We start from the raw sequence: 15300 nt of genomic DNA on the forward strand, positions 1-15300 counted from the left end.
TTTTCACATACAGCTTAATTAACTTCTTGTGGAAGAGACAGGCAGTAGAAACAATAGCTATATAATATAATGTCTGTCAATGATTTAAAAAACATAGGCAGAGTAAGCAAATAAAGCAGTTTCTCATTTGGTACCAGATAATTCTTTTTTTTTCTTTCTTTCTTTTTTTGGTGCGGGGTGAGGGATGGCTGGTTCTGTGGGTTGTAGTACATTTAGCAGCATCCCTGGCCTCTACCCACTGGATGCCAGTAGCATCCCCTTAGTTGTGACAACCAAAATGTATCCACACACTGCCTAATTTCCCTGGGATGTGAGTGAAATTTTAAACCTGGAAGGATGAATACAATTGTAATCTTCAGCATACTCACTTTATCAATGGGAAAACTAAGTCCCAGAGAAATTAATTTACTTTTCTTTCTTTTCCAAATATAATACTCCTGGTTCCCAGGCTTGGTGTTGTTCCATGCTGCCTCTTAATAGGAGGAACATCTTTTAAAATATAAAGGGTTACCCTAGGCAAAGAAACTTCTCCAATCCCTTATTTATTTGTTCATTAAACCAATATATATTGAGCAAGTGCTAGGCCCTATGCTAGGTATTGGGACTACAAAGCTGATAAGACAGTCACCATTCTCAAAGATTTCACAGTCTAGGAGTAGAGTGGACACAAATTTATACACTAATATGGTTATAGACTGTGGTTATAGATATCAACAGAGTGTATTTTATACATCTGCACTGAGGAATGACACTTAAAACAAGCCAAAGTTTAGATAAGTGGGTCTGAAGGAGCATCTGTCTGAGATCAGTCTTAGAGAATGAGTAAGAGTTAGCTGAGTAAATGGGGAAGGCGAAGGGTACTTCAGAGAAGCTAATAAAAGTCAAAAGGTGAGAAATAACATTCTATATGGAGAAATATGAATGATGTCTGAGGCAGAGAGTGATAGGAAATGTAGTTGGAAAAGAGTCATGGACCAGATTGTTGAAAGCCTCATGGGCCTTGTTAAAAAACAATGGGCTTTAACTTATTTTGAAAAAGTAATCAAGTATTTTAGACTGAAAAGTGGCAATGTGAAAAGTACATTTTAAAGAAATAACCCTATGTGGAGTTTGAATTTGGAGGAAGGGGACCAGTTACAATACCCTAGGCAATAAATTATGATAATGTGTAGGAGAACTAAAATAGAATTTTGATTAAAACAAAAACAGATTTGAGAAATATTTTGGATGTAGAATCAGTAAGATTTGGTGTTTGGTTGACTGAAGATAGGAACAGGATGGAAAAGTCAAGAGTGACTCCTAGTGTCTAACTTGGCATTTTGGTGGAGAAGAACTAGTTCTGGGGAAGAGGTGATGGGTATGGTTTTATACATATTGAGATTAAGAGTCTCAAATTTGGTGAAGAAATCTGGCCTGGAGCCAGGTATCTTAATATCCATTTGCATATAGATGTAGCTGAAACTCTGAGAATGATAAGATCAACCATATAAAGAGTCGAAGAGTACAGAGAGGTCTTGGGAGTTCATTTATTTCATGAATACGTAGTGAGCTCCAATCATGTGCTAGACTCAAAGTGGTGGAAATATATCTAAAATAAATAAAGAAGTAGAGATAAAGATAGAGGAAGGAAGGGAGGGAGGAAGGAGGGCAGGGAGGGAGGGAGGGAGAGACGGAGGCGGGGAGAGGGAAAGAAAGGAAGGGAGGAAGGGAAGAGGGAGGGAGGGAGGAATAAAATTCCCTGCAGCCATGAAGCCAAGTTTCTTGCACTGGGGATCAAAAACAGTAAATGAGTGATTTATCTAAGTATCAGAAGATAACTGCTATGTTGCAAAATGATGATACCTAAGGAGTAAGTGGAGAACAAGAAGCTCATGAAGGAAACAGATTAAAGAGAAGAATATAAAACAAATGGGGAACAAATCAGTAGGGAGTTTGAAGGAAAGGGTGATCAAAGAGTAAATTTTAAGTAATTCATCTCTCTGCTTAGAGTCTCTCTGTCTTCAAATCTATTCCACAGGCTGCTGCTAGATGTCTTTATCAAGCATGATTCCATTCATGAAAGCAATCAGGATAGTCTCTGCCCACATCTAGTTTACAATATAGATGTAGAAATAAGGTGACAGAAAAACTATCCCTACAACTCTAGAAATAGCCTCTACACAATAATTTTTAAATTAAATTTTTCCAATATATAATCCCCATATTATTGATAAATGATTACTAAGAACATGAAAATTTAAGACAGTCTGAGGCAAACTACAGTAGAAACAAAGAAATATAGAATATATTCTTTATTATCAAGGGTTTAATCACCTTAGCCTACACATTTTCTAAAGGTTTATTTCATAAAGTAAAGGGGAAACTATTACCAGGAAAATAGCCAGTGCCTGTGAAGTTTATTAAATTTTCTTAATATATACATATTTTTAATATATAAAAATCTTAAATTTTTAAAAATTGAATATTAAAAATATTTAAAATATATCATTTTGATTATACACAAAAAATATATAATTTTAAAAATACACATAAATGTGTGTTTATGCATATATATATGTATATATGAGAAACATGTTTATCACGAATAGCTGAATTTAAACATTAATGTCTTATTTGAATCCAAATTATTATTCTATAATTATGTTTCTACAATAAGCAAAGATTTCCCTAAATCTACTGCAACTCCTTGATAGACATGCCTCTTTAAGGTGCTGTTTCAGATAAGCAATGAAATTCTAGCTATAGGCCAGATAGGGAAAAAATACTGAAAAAAAATACTGAAAAAATTAATAGAATCTACACACACACGCACACACATCCCGTGTGTGTGAATGTGCGTGTGTATGTGTGTATACTCACTTTCAGTTTTTTTCACCACTGAGAATGTGTATGTAATTAAGCTCTGTCTCTATGTCCCAGACCTTGATACCTCTCGATGACCAGCCCCCACATGCACCTCAAACTGACACCACCTCACTTGCTTTCCCTTCTGATTAGGCTAAGGCCACTCATCTGGCAGTGACTCTTGCTTAAGGTAGAAAATATCAGATGGATTCACATCCACATCATCTCTGCATCAAGGTGATAGAGTAGTATTAAACTATCCAGAAGTTTCTGTACTTCTAAAAGGAACATACAAAAAAAGTGGTTTCTTGGGGTACATTTGGGTAAAGTTTATAGGTGTCAGTCAGTTTCTGTACAACTTACCTCTATCTATCTTTCGACCTTTCCAGGTATCTTTCTACTATTTCCAGACACATGACCTAAGCGCCTGGTACCTTCACTTTCTAGCATTTATGCTTTGGCTTAACATATTCCTTTGCCATTCCCTCTCTCCCAAATCTTTCTCTCTCAAGCTTTTTGTATACTTAGAGGATATTTTAGCCCTATTTCTCTATTATGCCATGAAGCCATTCCTAAATCTAATTAAAGAAACTGAAAAGCTCTTTTTAATTCCATAGCCTTTTATATCTCTCACCACCTAATTCATTGTTCATTCACTGTTTTGTTTCCCAATCTATCCTGCTACCCTGGAAACTCCTTTAGAGTAGGAATTTTGCCATAAAAGTCTGCCAGAGGAAGCAGTCGATGAATTGTTGAACAAATGTAATGGAGCTGGACTAAACATTGCTTTCGAACATTTTTCATTAATATAAAAGAATGACAGACATGAACAGTAGCTACAAATCACGATAATTGTTAGTGGCAAACTTTTCAAACCAAACTTTTTCCTTTATTTAGGTTATCTGAATGCCATATTAATACAAAATTAGAGAGTCCTTGACCTGGAGCACCACCCCCTTCAACAGTCTCAAACACATATATTCAAACAATTAAAGCAGCACCGTGGGCCATAAAACACACTGCTGGGCAATGTCCTACAGCCTGATCCTCTGTTGTGGCTTAGGATTTCACAGCAAAACAAACAAGGCAAGGAAAGATAAAATGGTCAAACCAGGTATAGGTAGAAATATGTTTACAGGTCATAACAACAAGAAGTTATTTATTTCTCTATAATAAACATGAACTTCTAAAGTAAACACAACAGTGATTAGTATCACCTAGTTTTAGCTTCATTTTAATTTCTCTACTAGCCTATTTTCAATCCATCTAATAGGAGAATTTCACCATAGGGAGTTTTAAAATTTAAATCAATAGGAACATATAATATGAAATTCTCCCTAGGATGTTGAATCCGTTACGGACAAAGATTCTGTAATATTAATCTTTGTATCCCCGAGAATAGTACTCAGTACAGAATAGTTGTTTCTTAAATTCTTTCTGAAAAAATATCCAACTGTTAATATGATATCAGTTATTGAAACTAAAAGTAAAAACTACATAGTCTTACATAGGAAAAGCAGCCTTCCAATTTTTTTTAAAAAGCCAATTTCTTATCATTTTATTTAAGAAAGCATATACTTGGAAATACACACATAGTTTATTACTCTGATATTAATATCAAAAAGCAGTGAAATATATTTACCCATTATATGATTCAGATACACCTGCAAATGGCTCATTTTCACAGTTGGCATAAACAAATACGAAAGTCAGTGTAAGTGCAGTTATAGACATGAGCAAAGCAAACTTCATTATGTTTTTACACGGCATTTTGAATTTCGAAACAAGGATACCACCTAAAATCTGACCAAGAGCAGCTCCCGGAATTAAAACAGTCCCTAATGAGAAAGAAGACACAGTGAGAAAACATACACGTATACTCAGTAATTTATACCAACAATTGGAAAACATCAAAAACAAGTAGTACTATGGTTTTAACATATGAAAGCACTCATGTGATTTAGAAACAACATGAGTAAATGAGTTAACAGTTATATTAAGAGATTAATAAAATTAATGTTTTGAATATTAAGATTAATATATATTCGCTTTACCTCGGTATATAGCATTTGTATCTCTCAAATTCATACAATAGATTGTCTAATGTCAGAAAATTGGAAACGTTTATCAAAATCAGTGTAAAGTTTAAACTTCAAGGAGTGGGCTATCCAAAATTTTATGCTATTTTAATAAATATCTAATGTGGTAAAGTAAGATTATTAGATTAAGCTAGAACAAAGAAAATGTTTTACCTGCAAGGGTAGCTGCAGAGCTGGAAGACAATCCAAACTGATTTTCTATAAATTTAGGTAAAAATGTAGCAAATCCAGTAGTAACTAAGGCTTCTGAGCAAGTTGATAGAACTAAACACATAAAGACAGTATTCCTCATCAAATTCTAAAGAAAAAATACAGTTCACCAAATGAATAACTATGATTATACTGCAAAATGCAGCATTAGAATGGTAGGTACCATGATGAAATAGCACATTTTAAATACACACAATATAATTATTTGTAAAATTTCAGCATTTTCTTTAGCACAAAAGTATAAATACTGATCACTAATAGTTTTATACATACAATGTTGAGAAAATTTATACATGGAGCACCTAGAAAATTGACAGATGATTAATCAGCAGGGTGAATGTGCCTTGATCATATGCAAGGGACCAGGAAAGGAGGTAGAAGCTGGCTTGGAAAGTTCTCTTCCCCAGTCTTACTATATATCTCCATACAATAAATCTACCCCATATTCGATTTTTTTAAATTGTGTTCTGAATCCCTATGTCCAGTAAATGAAGAATTGACTGTGAGCAAAGATGAGAGTGGTCTCTAAGTATCAAACTTTTGGTATTGCTCCACAAGTATTGCTCTCGGTAGTTAAGAACCTTAGGTATAGAGTTAAGCAATTTTCAATAAGGGTCTATATTGCTGGAGTTCTCAGAACCTTATTAATCTACCAGAGGGGAGTGTAGAGATTCAGTTATTTCACAATATTTAACCATAAAGTGAAAAACCACCAAGTATAGTTCTAGAATATTCAATGCAAAAAAGTTTAATAAAACTGAGCAACACACACACACAAAGGAGTCACAAAAAGGCAAGATAAGAGATTTAGAAGTCAGAGCCAGATGATCGAACATAAGAATAACAATAGTGACAAAAGGAAAAAAAGTACCTGAATGAAGAAATGCAATAATTTTTAAAAATAATGAGCAGAAAATATTTAAGTTTTCAGATTGAAAAAGATAATGGACTCCAAGCAAGGATTAATGAAAAATGATACATATTTAGGAATAAACTAGTGAATTTCCTGAAATCAAAGAGAAATGAAAAAATTTACAAATTTGCAGATAGAAATAACTAAGAATCACATTAACTTGAAACTTCTCAACTGCAACATATTTAACTAGAAAAGAGCCAAACAACATCTACAGACTACTAGAATTAAAGGAGTATGATCTGAAAGTATCCATCCAGTCAGAAATATCATTCTGACATTCAAGGATACTTAGATGGCATCCTATCTGAGAAAAACCAGCAATAAAATGCTGTATCTATAGAGATCTGAATCAGAATCAAGATCTCAAAGCATGAGAACATAAGGATAAAAAAAGCATTGGTGAGTAATGACTCTTGATACATATAAGAATTTATAGAATAAATAGAAATATATGAAATAGAAGAGAACTACTATAAAAGAAAATAACAGTAATTAGAATTAAAAATTATAAACAATCTCAGCAAAACACAAGAATGTGCCTGTATGGAAGAGGAGGAAGGAGAGTTAAAAAGTAGGATGAATGGAGTAAAAACATGTTAAGGCTTTCATTTGAGGAGGGAAAAAAATAATAAAAAGTAAATAAGTTCAAATCTTGAAAAGGTAAAATTATAAATTCCCTTATGTACAAAACTTTTATGATGCTAAATAGAAAGAATACTTCTCTGCCGAGTTCAATAAAACAGACCATAACACTTTTGTTTCTTTAACCTCAAATTCAAAACAAGTAACCACTAACCGCCACTTCTTTCACAAGGGAAAAATATTGGTTTGGCATTCTCAAAAACATTTACAATTCAATGATAATTGATCCATCCATTACACAAGGGAAACGGCATGGGATAATGGACTACATGCTAACGCGGAACCACTGAATATTGATATTGCCAATAAGATAACTCATGTTCTTCCAACCGATCTACTCTGGAATAGTTTTCATTTACTCAAAGCACAATACAATTAAATCTGAAGAGGTTTTTATAAGAGCTAGAACTATAGTAAATAAGCCAGCAAGAGTGCATTATGATAATATTTGTGTGTATGGATATACTGTTTACACATATATGTAATATATACATATATCTACATATGTATGTGTGTATAGTTGTGTGTGTGTGTGTGTGTGTGTGTGTGTGTTTGTGTACAGTGTTATTTTACCTTTAGAGCAGCTGGAAAATCTTTAAAACTTTGTCCAAAATTCCCATCTGTATGTTGTAAAGAATTACTCTGATGAATCTGGGAAGTTTTTCCGTCTTGAATTTCTGCTGTACCTAAAAATATAGTAAATTTACCCACTCTATCTTCTTGCTTTCTAATGATTCTTTCTCATCCTTTATGCATTAAACAAAGAATGTTTAAAGCGCTTCTCTTCTACTCTAATTCTAACATGTTTTTTAGATGAAATAATATTTATTACCTATTATCATGTCTAATTTTTAATAATAGTACCGTGAATAAATCTGAGAAAACAGTCAATACATAGACTCATAAGTTGGATGGCCCAAGGTAGAAAGAAATCAATGAGTCCATCTACTTCTACTCTGCCTACTTTTCTTCTACCCATTTCCAGAAGTTAATCATCTATCCTGTTACATCTATTCTGTTACATATAACAGAAACAACTAAATGCCTTCAGCCTGGAGAAAAATACTTCTATAGATATGTATATGAACCACATGATTATAAAGAAACAAAATCTCACAGACAAAGGAATAGATATTCTTTTCTATTAATCTTTTCTTTTAGGACAGATTTTTAGTATTGAAATTTGGTGAAAATAAGTATACAAGGGCTTCCCTGGTGGCGCAGTGGTTAAGAGTCTGCCTGCCGATGCAGAGGACACGGGTTCGTGCCCCAGTCCGGGAAGATCCCACATGCCGCGGAGCGGCTGGGCCCGTGAGCCATGGCCACTGAGCCTGCACGTCTGGAGCCTGTGCTCCGCGACAGGAGAGGCCACAACAGTGAGAGGCCCACATACCGGAAAAAAAAAAAAAAAAAGTATACAAAAGCATGACTTTGGTGACAATTGAAAAAAAAGTACTTGTACTATCATTAATAAATAATTAACATCAATAATTTAAAGCCGATTGGCTCTTGAAGTTACTAACTAAATACAAACTAATAGTTTAAAAGATATTATATCTCACATAAACATAAAGCAAGATTCCAGATAACACATAAGATATAAATTTAATAAAGAGGTGAATATGTACAGTTTTATTGGGTATTAAATGAAAATAAAGAAAAACCATGAATATTAAGATTGTTACCCAATATTTCCTAAAATAAAGACAGATATTCAAAAGTTTGCATAGGCAGACAACTGAGATTCTATTAAAAAAAATAGTGAATTTTCTAGGGTTCTTAGTAATAATGTAGAAAGCAATAATTGGCCTAGAATTGGAATAAAACTCCCTGGTTTTAAAGAAAATATTTTTACCTGGTAAGTGCTTTGGAAAGCAAGAAAAAGGTATTATCAAAGACCAGGCAAAGAGCCAAGACATGAGAAATCCAATCCACCATGCCCCCAGCCATCGTGGATCATCCTCAGTGATATCAATGCTATATGACAGAAAAACAGGAGGTAAAAGTCAACTCTACCTTGTTAATTAAAACTCAGTCACGATAATTATATAATTTATCATTCAAATGCATATATAGAGAAATATTATTATATTATCCAAAATTTCTAGTGGAGCCATTTTGAAGAATCACAATGGATAGCAGGCATAAGTGAGAGCTCTAAGAATAATGATTTACAAAGTATTCCACATGGCAAATACAACACAGAAGTTTTAAATATTTAATAGTAAATATATGTATGTTGACTATTTGAAAGCATGCATGGAATTTCTGAACATTCTTTATCTAACTTTGGCTACATTTTTCTTCTCTGAATATTATAATATATAGTATATATATAGAATACTAAATACATCTCACAGCGAATCACTGATTTTTGTTAAACGCCCATACACTATGCCCCAATTGTGGCATTCATTTGAATGTGAAATTCTTCTTAAAGTGATAATATATTAACAGTTTGTTATAATGGTTGTCATATTTTTATATCAACAGGCTCTTCCTCAAAATACATCATTTCTACAACTCATTTCACTCCACTGAAATTAAAACCCAGCTTTCTGCTCAAGGGCTTCCTCTGTACACCTTTTTATACAGTCTGGAAAAGATTAACCTAGGGCTACAAACATCAGTAACTTTGTGTTGTACCACCTTCTGAAATTTTTTATTAACCTATAGTCTCTAAAAGATTAACCTAGGGCTTCCCCGGTGGCGCAGTGGTTGAGAGTCCGCCTGCCGATGCAGGGGTCACGGGTTCATGCCCCGGTCCAGGAAGATCCCACATGCCGCAGAGCGGCTGGGCCCCTGAGCCATGGCCGCTGGGCCTGCGCGGCCGGAGCCTGTGCTCCGCAGCGGGAGAGGCCACAACAGTGAGAGGCCCACGTACCGAAAAAAAAAAAAACAAAACAAAACAGATTAACCTAGTCTCTAAAAGATTAACCTGGGACTAACAAATCACATACTGTGACCACATTTTCTTATTCATTGCTCACAGTCATGCAAAGGACTGTGAAGTTACAGTAAAATGAGAAAATATGGCCTCAGCAAAGGCCACTAACTTCTCTATTCAGGAAAAGGAGATGGTAACTCAGTGGGTAAGAAGGGGATTTTGGAGTCAAAAAGATCTACTTCAAGATGATCTGATTTTGGATTTTGGAGTCAAAAAGATCTACTTCAAGATGATCTGATTTTGGATTTTGGAGTCAAAAAGATCTACTTCAAGATGATCTGAAAACATTTCATGCCTTGGCCACTTACCAAGTTCTGTGTATCAACTACCTTATAAGATTATTAAGAGGATTAAATAAAATGGCATGTAAAATTACATTATACCCAAAACCTATGTTGTCTAGAACACAGTATGGGATAAACAAACATTACCTATTATTATCCTCCAGTGTTACAGTTGTTAAAGCTGAACAATTGTGATCTCTATATTATCAGAGCTACTATAGCACTTAGTCTGAGAATCATAAACTCTCGAGACTCCTCAGGCTATCTACCTACAGCTAAATCTACTGAAAGCACAACTAACTTTAATTAATCTATTATTTTTGAACAATGCACAGGGAACTGGTTATGTATTTTGAAAATGTTCACCATCTAACTATTAAGCATCCTTATTTGTAAATAAATACTCTATACCAAGAGATGGTGTGGCATTAATTCGTGAAGCAATGCAGCCAAAATAGTACATAAAAATTGTGTGTATTCAGTTTTGTTTCCTGAAAAATCCCTCATGATATTCTGAAGAAATATTATAAAAATATTCCGCCTATGGTACTAACGTGATTCAAATAATATAAATCTAAATAAAAGAAAAATAGATATTGCCTTGCCTTTGTCCCAAATCAGCATCAATGTACACGGTTAGCAACTGTCCTCCCAACACATAGCCAACAGCAGGGCCTAAAATTGACATGGAATAGCCAATTCCTAGAAAAAGAACAAAGACAATGAAAATGGTCATCTGTGGGACTTTGCTTTGAATGTCTGACAAGTGAAGAAAGAGAAATATTTTACTATAGAAAAACAAAATGATTAGAATTATATGAAAATTACACATATTTGTCAAGGAGCTTAAAATACATAATTCAATGTCAAATTTTTTAGACTACAATAGTGATGGCAACAAATCCAATAATTATAAATTTATGAAAGTTATATCACGTTAACTCACAGCAGGGGTAGTTCATCTACTATTACCCTTTGTGAACAGTGATAGTAATTACTGGCTACAATTCTTACGGAAGAAAACAAAGTGAAATGAGAAGGCTTTTATATTCTATACACATTCCAAAAGCATTCTATGGCAGCTGATTTAAAACCTGGATCTGGTTCATTAGTCTGTTTCTTAAAAGTAAACCATTAAACTCCTTCTCTTAGTGAATCTCCCATTTTAACTTGCAACAGAATTAAACTGACCTTATTTCTCTGATATTTAAAACTTTGCCATATATAACTTTTTACTTTTTGTTAAAAAATTATGCATACATCAGTATCTTCATATACTACCACCTTCTGAATTTTTTCATTAATTACTGAGATTCTCGTTCTCATACACAAAAGAAAAGGAATATACCATACACAAAGTGAAGCATACATCAATGGTAAAAATGACTTATGTACTAGATCAAGGCTCCAAAGTAGAGGTCATTCAAGATGATCTGAAAACATATAAGAACTTTTATTTATCTATCAACTACCCTAATTTATATTATAACTATATATATATATATATATATATATTTTTTTTTTTTTTTTTTTTTTTTTGTGGTACACGGGCCTCTCACTGTTGTGGTCTCTCCCGTTGCGGAGCACAGGCTCCGGATCCGCAGGCTCAGCAGCCATGGCTCACAGGCCCAGCCGCTCCGCGGCATGTGGATCCTCCCGGACTGGGGCACGAACCCGTGTCCCCTGCATTGGCAGGCGGACTCTCAACCACTGCGCCACCAGGGAAGCCCAGAACTGTATTTTTGAGTGTAAAAAATGTATTGGTAGAAAATTTTAAGTATATAATTTATAAATAAGTATATATATATATATATATATATATATATGACTCATGCTCAAAAAATTTTATAGCTAAAAGTACATGATTAAAAATGCTGGAAATCTGGAAATCAATGATTCCCAAATTATCTTTGGTGATAGATCCTTTTATAAATTATTTCCAAAAGGGTTTAGACTGATACATTTGTAAGAATACCTTATAAGTTTTGTGGAAGTATAAAATTGCCATAGGGCTTCCCTGGTGGCACAGTGGTTAAGAATCTGCCTGCCAGTGCAGGGGACACGTGTTCAGGCCCTGGGCTGGGAAGATCCCACATGCTGTGGAGCAACTGGGCCCGTGCGCCACAACTGCTGAGCTTGCGCTCTAGAGCCTGCGGGCCACAACTACTGAAGCCCGTGTGCCTAGAGCCCATGCTCTGCAACAAGGGAGGCCACCACAATGAGAAGCCTGTGCACCACAATGAGGAGTGGCCCCCACTTGCCGCAACTAGAGAAAGCCCACGAGCAGCAACGAAGACCCAACACAGCCTAAATAAATAAATAGATCTATTTTAAAAAATTGCTATAAAAGTTTCTAAAAGTTTTATTTTCATTTTTTGACTTTCTTCATGTTGGCATGGACCTATGTAATTCACACTGAATAGCACTATCTATATCACCTGCTTTCTCAGTCCTCAGCAATTACTCCTTGGTTAACAATAAAGAATGCTTTGCATATGTTCACAAATATGTTCATAAAAGAAATATATCAAGAAAGCAAAGAATTTAAAGTTTTCAATTGATGAAAGGTGAATTTGCTATGACCCCAAAATTAAAAATTCTGGTAATGGTGGATAACCTATGGTAGACTAGCATTTCCAACCAAATTGCCCACTAAGAAAAACTTTTAAAAACTGTAAAAATTATCTTTAAATATAAGGCAGATAAAAATAGTGAAGGACCACTGTGTTAAGATTCTTAAGAAGAGAGAGATTTAACAAAAATTGGGACTGATTTTTTTTCCTGGGTATGTTGGCTAATTCTATAAGAGGCACTGGGAGGGTAAACTGTCTTTTGCTAGTCTCTAGGAAGTAGGGAAACAAAAGTTGCAGTTTAGGGAGTAGAGCTTATAAACTTTCCCTGTCCTACATTTTAAGTTGGCACCTACGAGGCTATACTCTAAAAGCAAGGATGAGTTAGAAGTAGACTGGCTCACAGAGTAAGTGCAGTTTAGCACTTACTCAGTCCCTGAAATTAGATAAAGGGCATCCCAGACTGTAGTGTTCCCATGTACGACAGAGGTGGGAAAGTTATTAAAAGACACACAGAGTGATTCTGAAAAAAAATTCTAGAACTATAAAATGCATTTGTCACAATAAAAATGAAATGGATCCACAGCAGATTACTTAGAACTGAACTGAGTATTACTAAACTGGAAAATATATTATTAAATCAGTAAATATTTATCAACAAGCACAGAAAAAATACAGGATAGAAAATACAGAAAAGACAGTAAAGGAGAAAGAATACATTAAAAAAAAACAAAACCCACAAAGGCCTACCATACATGTAATTGGAGTAGCTAGAGTCCCAGGAGAGGAGACAACAGGGCAGAAGTTATATTAATAATCATAGGAAATATTCCAAAACCAATGAAAAGTATCAAGCAATATATTCATTAAGTCATATAAGTTCAAAACAGATGAAATAAATGTAATCTTTCACCTATACACTCATAGTAAATAAAACAAATGAAAATCAAATACCAGAAAAGAATCTTAAAAATGGTAAACATACATAAGAAACAGTGGAAGTGAATACAGTAGAATAGCACTTTTAAAGTACTGAAAGAAAATTAATGGCCAACTAATTATCTATTCCCAGTGAAAACTAGATGAAAAACTAAGAGAATTCATCACATGCAGACTGTTGCAATAAATTAACTCAAGACTGTTCTTCATGTTAAAGGAAAATGATCCCAGACTGAAACTCAGAGTAGCAAAGTAAAGAAGAGCAATAAAAAAAGGTAAACATGTTTATAAAAGTGGATCAATATTTTTAAATAAAACAATAATACTTATTTCAGGAATTTAAATATAGAAGGGATTAGAGTACACAGAAATAATTGAATAAATGTTGGGAAAGGAATAAATTTAAAGGGTTTTAAGACCTATGTGATGATTAGGAATGTGGTAAAAGTATCAATTAACATTAGAATTTCATAAAATCAAGTTTGCATATAAGGTAATTAGCAGATGAACAGTAAAAGAGCATATACCTAGGAAGTTAATGGAGGGGAGAAATGAAATAATAAATATTAAATTATCAAAAAGAAAGAAAAAAAGGGCAAGAAATAAGAGTGTAGAGCAGATAGGAAGCACATATTAAGATGAAAAATTTAAACACAAAATAACATTAAATGAATTTAAAAGTTCAATTAAAGGACAAAAATTGTAAACCCCAAAAAAGCATTTAAAGAGGAAAAGGTTGTGAGGCTAGAGATGCTGTGTAACCACTTTTTTCCTTCATTCTAATAGGTAGCAAATTTTGACTGTTTTCATTTTGCCCATTTTTGCCTTGTTACATAAAATTGTTTCACATAGAGGAAGGCATGCTACCAGTAATATATACTATTTTAAAAGAAATAAAGAAGGGAGGAAGATTTTGGAAATGGGGAAATGTATACAAATATAAAAAGCATATGAAAGGATTTCAATCAACAAAACCTAATTACCCAATGAAAAGTATCAGTTAACTGAAATTGAAAAAAACTAAAATGAGTTTCCCAGTTTTGTTACTTTTTGTTTTTTTCCTTTACTCTCAAAAATTACCATTCAATGAATTCCTACAGTAGAAGAAAAAGATAAGGTAGCAGGCCTTGTGGCTGCTATCTTTAGAAAGACCTGCTTGCAACTTTGGCTTTTGTCTGGCACCTGGGATCTTAAATGTCCAGAGGGATGCCACAGTTCCCTAACTAATAAAGGTGGCTCATTGTGCTCAAACTGTTCGTATAAACAATGCGGTTTTGTTGAACACTTGTATTCCTTCTGAGAGTCTAGAAATTTTCTATGTGCAAGGCAGAGGGTTCCTACATGATCAACTACCAATAAAATCCTTGGACGTTGAATCTCTAATGAACTTAGCTGGTAGAAAACATTTCATACATGTTGTCACAACTCCTGGCTGGAGGAATTAATTTCAATCTGTAGGGGGCTCCATGAGGAGGGAGTGGACTCTTATAAGCTTGCAGCTGGTTGTCTCTACTTCACCTCATGTACCTTTTCCCTCTGCTGATTTTGCTTTGTATCTTTCTGCTGTGATAAATCATAGCCCTGAGAACTGTCAAGTCCTAGAGAACTTCAAATCTGGGATGGTCTCGTGGGCCTTCACTCCACCTTCGCATGCTTAAATAATCTTTGAATAACTTCGTATTTTGTGTGTTACTAAAATATAAAGATTGAAGTTGTTTTATGAGAAGTACTGATTAGAAGAGGACCTCAGAAAGAAAATCTGTGAACTGGAAGAGTGAAAAGCATCACTAGTAGCTAATTGAAATAAAAGCACTGTTAAATTAGTAAATGGAGAAGTTGTACAGATCAG

The 15300-nt window shown here is 34.2% G+C and overlaps 1 protein-coding gene across 1 annotated transcript in view; it reads right to left on the reverse strand.

Annotated features, from left to right (window-relative positions):
• Positions 1–15300, reverse strand: part of SLCO4C1 (solute carrier organic anion transporter family member 4C1) — a 61888-nt gene that overhangs the window by 11140 nt on the left and 35448 nt on the right. The window contains exons 4-8 of the mRNA XM_019940755.3: positions 10548–10644; positions 8567–8688; positions 7285–7397; positions 5097–5241; positions 4487–4682 (exon numbers count right to left, since the gene is read on the reverse strand). Of these exons, the coding sequence (XP_019796314.1) occupies positions 4487–4682; positions 5097–5241; positions 7285–7397; positions 8567–8688; positions 10548–10644 (673 nt within the window). The remainder of the gene's footprint in view (positions 1–4486; positions 4683–5096; positions 5242–7284; positions 7398–8566; positions 8689–10547; positions 10645–15300) is intronic.

Source organism: Tursiops truncatus, chromosome 3, assembly GCF_011762595.2.
Source record: "Tursiops truncatus isolate mTurTru1 chromosome 3, mTurTru1.mat.Y, whole genome shotgun sequence".
Classification (NCBI taxonomy): domain Eukaryota; kingdom Metazoa; phylum Chordata; class Mammalia; order Artiodactyla; family Delphinidae; genus Tursiops; species Tursiops truncatus.